This window comes from Geospiza fortis, unplaced genomic scaffold (assembly GCF_000277835.1).
Source record: "Geospiza fortis unplaced genomic scaffold, GeoFor_1.0 scaffold599, whole genome shotgun sequence".
NCBI lineage: Eukaryota > Metazoa > Chordata > Aves > Passeriformes > Thraupidae > Geospiza > Geospiza fortis.
Window position 1 is genome coordinate 96,988 of NW_005054605.1, and position 1,560 is coordinate 98,547.

The 1,560-nt window shown below is 62.1% G+C and overlaps 1 protein-coding gene across 1 annotated transcript in view; it reads left to right on the forward strand.

The window, feature by feature from the left end:
- LOC102032525 (nuclear receptor subfamily 4 group A member 1) overlaps positions 1 to 1,299 on the forward strand; it is a 7,889-nt gene extending 6,590 nt beyond the window's left edge. Inside the window, exon 5 of the mRNA XM_031064558.1 lies at positions 18 to 1,299. Within this exon, the coding sequence (XP_030920418.1) occupies positions 18 to 133 (116 nt within the window). The 3' untranslated portion in view covers positions 134 to 1,299. The remainder of the gene's footprint in view (positions 1 to 17) is intronic.
- Positions 1,300 to 1,560: the final 261 nt, after the last annotated feature.

The window sequence follows — 1,560 nt, forward strand, 5'->3', positions numbered from 1 at the left end:
GGTGGGAACGCTCCCCGGGCTGCCCAGCCTCTGCACCCAGGGCCTCCAGCGCATCTTCTACCTCAAGCTGGAGGATCTGGTGCCGCCACCACCCATCGTCGACAAGATCTTCATGGACACTCTGCCTTTCTGAGTCCCGGGCAAGGGGCTGCCATGAGCCCCCGACCCGCCTGGGGACATCTGGGACCCGCCCTGGGCAACCCTGGTTCAGTCCAAGGATGCCTGGGAACCCCCTGGGCACCCCTGGGTCACCCCTGAGATGCCTGGAACATCCCCTGGATACCCCTAGATCAGCCCTGGGATGTTTGGGACCCTCCCTGGGTGACCCCCAGAATGCCCAAAAACCACCTGGGCATCCCTGGATCACTCCTAGGATGCCTGGAACCCCCTCCTGGGTCATCCACAGGATGCCTGGGACCCCCTGGGCACCCCTAGATCGCTCCTGGGATGCCTGGGACCACCCCTGCATCACTCAGGGATGCCTGGCATCACTCCCAGGATATCTGGAACATCCCCTGGGTACCCTAGATCAGCCCTGGGATGTTTGGGACCCTCCCTGAGTGACTCCCAGAATGCCCAAAAACCACCTGGGCATCCCTGGATCAGTCCTAGGATGCCTGGAACCCACCCTGGTCACTCCTGGATCAGTTCTGGGATGCCCAGGACATCCCTGTGGACTCCTGAGTGACCTCTGGACACCTGGGATGCCCCCAGGCCATTCCCAAGACTCCATGCTTACCCCTGGGTCACCCCCAGAACACCTGGAACCCCCTCCTGGGTCATCCACAGGATGTCTGGGACACCCTGGGCACCCCTAGATCACTCCTGGGGTACCTGGGACCACCCCTGCATCACTCCAGGGATGCCTGAGATCCCCTGGATCACCCCCAGAACACCTGGAACCCCCTCCTGGGTCATCCACAGGATGTCTGGGACACCCTGGGCACCCCTAGATCACTCCTGGGGTACCTGGGACCACCCCTGCATCACTCTAGGGATGCCTGGCATCACTCCCAGGGTATCTGGGTCCCCCCTCAGATGCCTGAGTCTTCTTGGGGGCACCTTTTGGGGTGCCCCACGTGCCTTCACGGCCCAGGGTGCTGCCTCCCAGCAGCACCGGTGCCGTCTTCCCCGGGGGCATCGCCAGCGCGGTGCCCTCCTCCCCTGTAAAAACGCCCCTGATGTAAATAGCGCCGGCCGGGTCCTGTACAGAGCGGGGGGCGCGGGCGAGGGGTGGCTCCGGCCCCCTCAACCTCGGCCCCTTCCCCTTTATATATATTTTTCTGGGTTTCCCTCTTTTTGGCCATTTTCTGTATATAAACTTGTACGTACAGCGAGAGCCACTGGGCGGGACTTTTGTCCCTTGTGTGTTAATGTTCCCTTTTATTTAAAATTCGGGGTTTGGGAAGGGGGGACAGAGCAGCGGGGTTGGGGACAGCTGGGATGCTGGAGAGGGGGGAAAAAGGGATGTTGGAGCTGGGGGCAGCCAGAACATCGCAGAGGGGGAGAGCCGGAGGGAACAAACCGGACACCGGAGCTGGGACAGCTGGGCTGGGGACA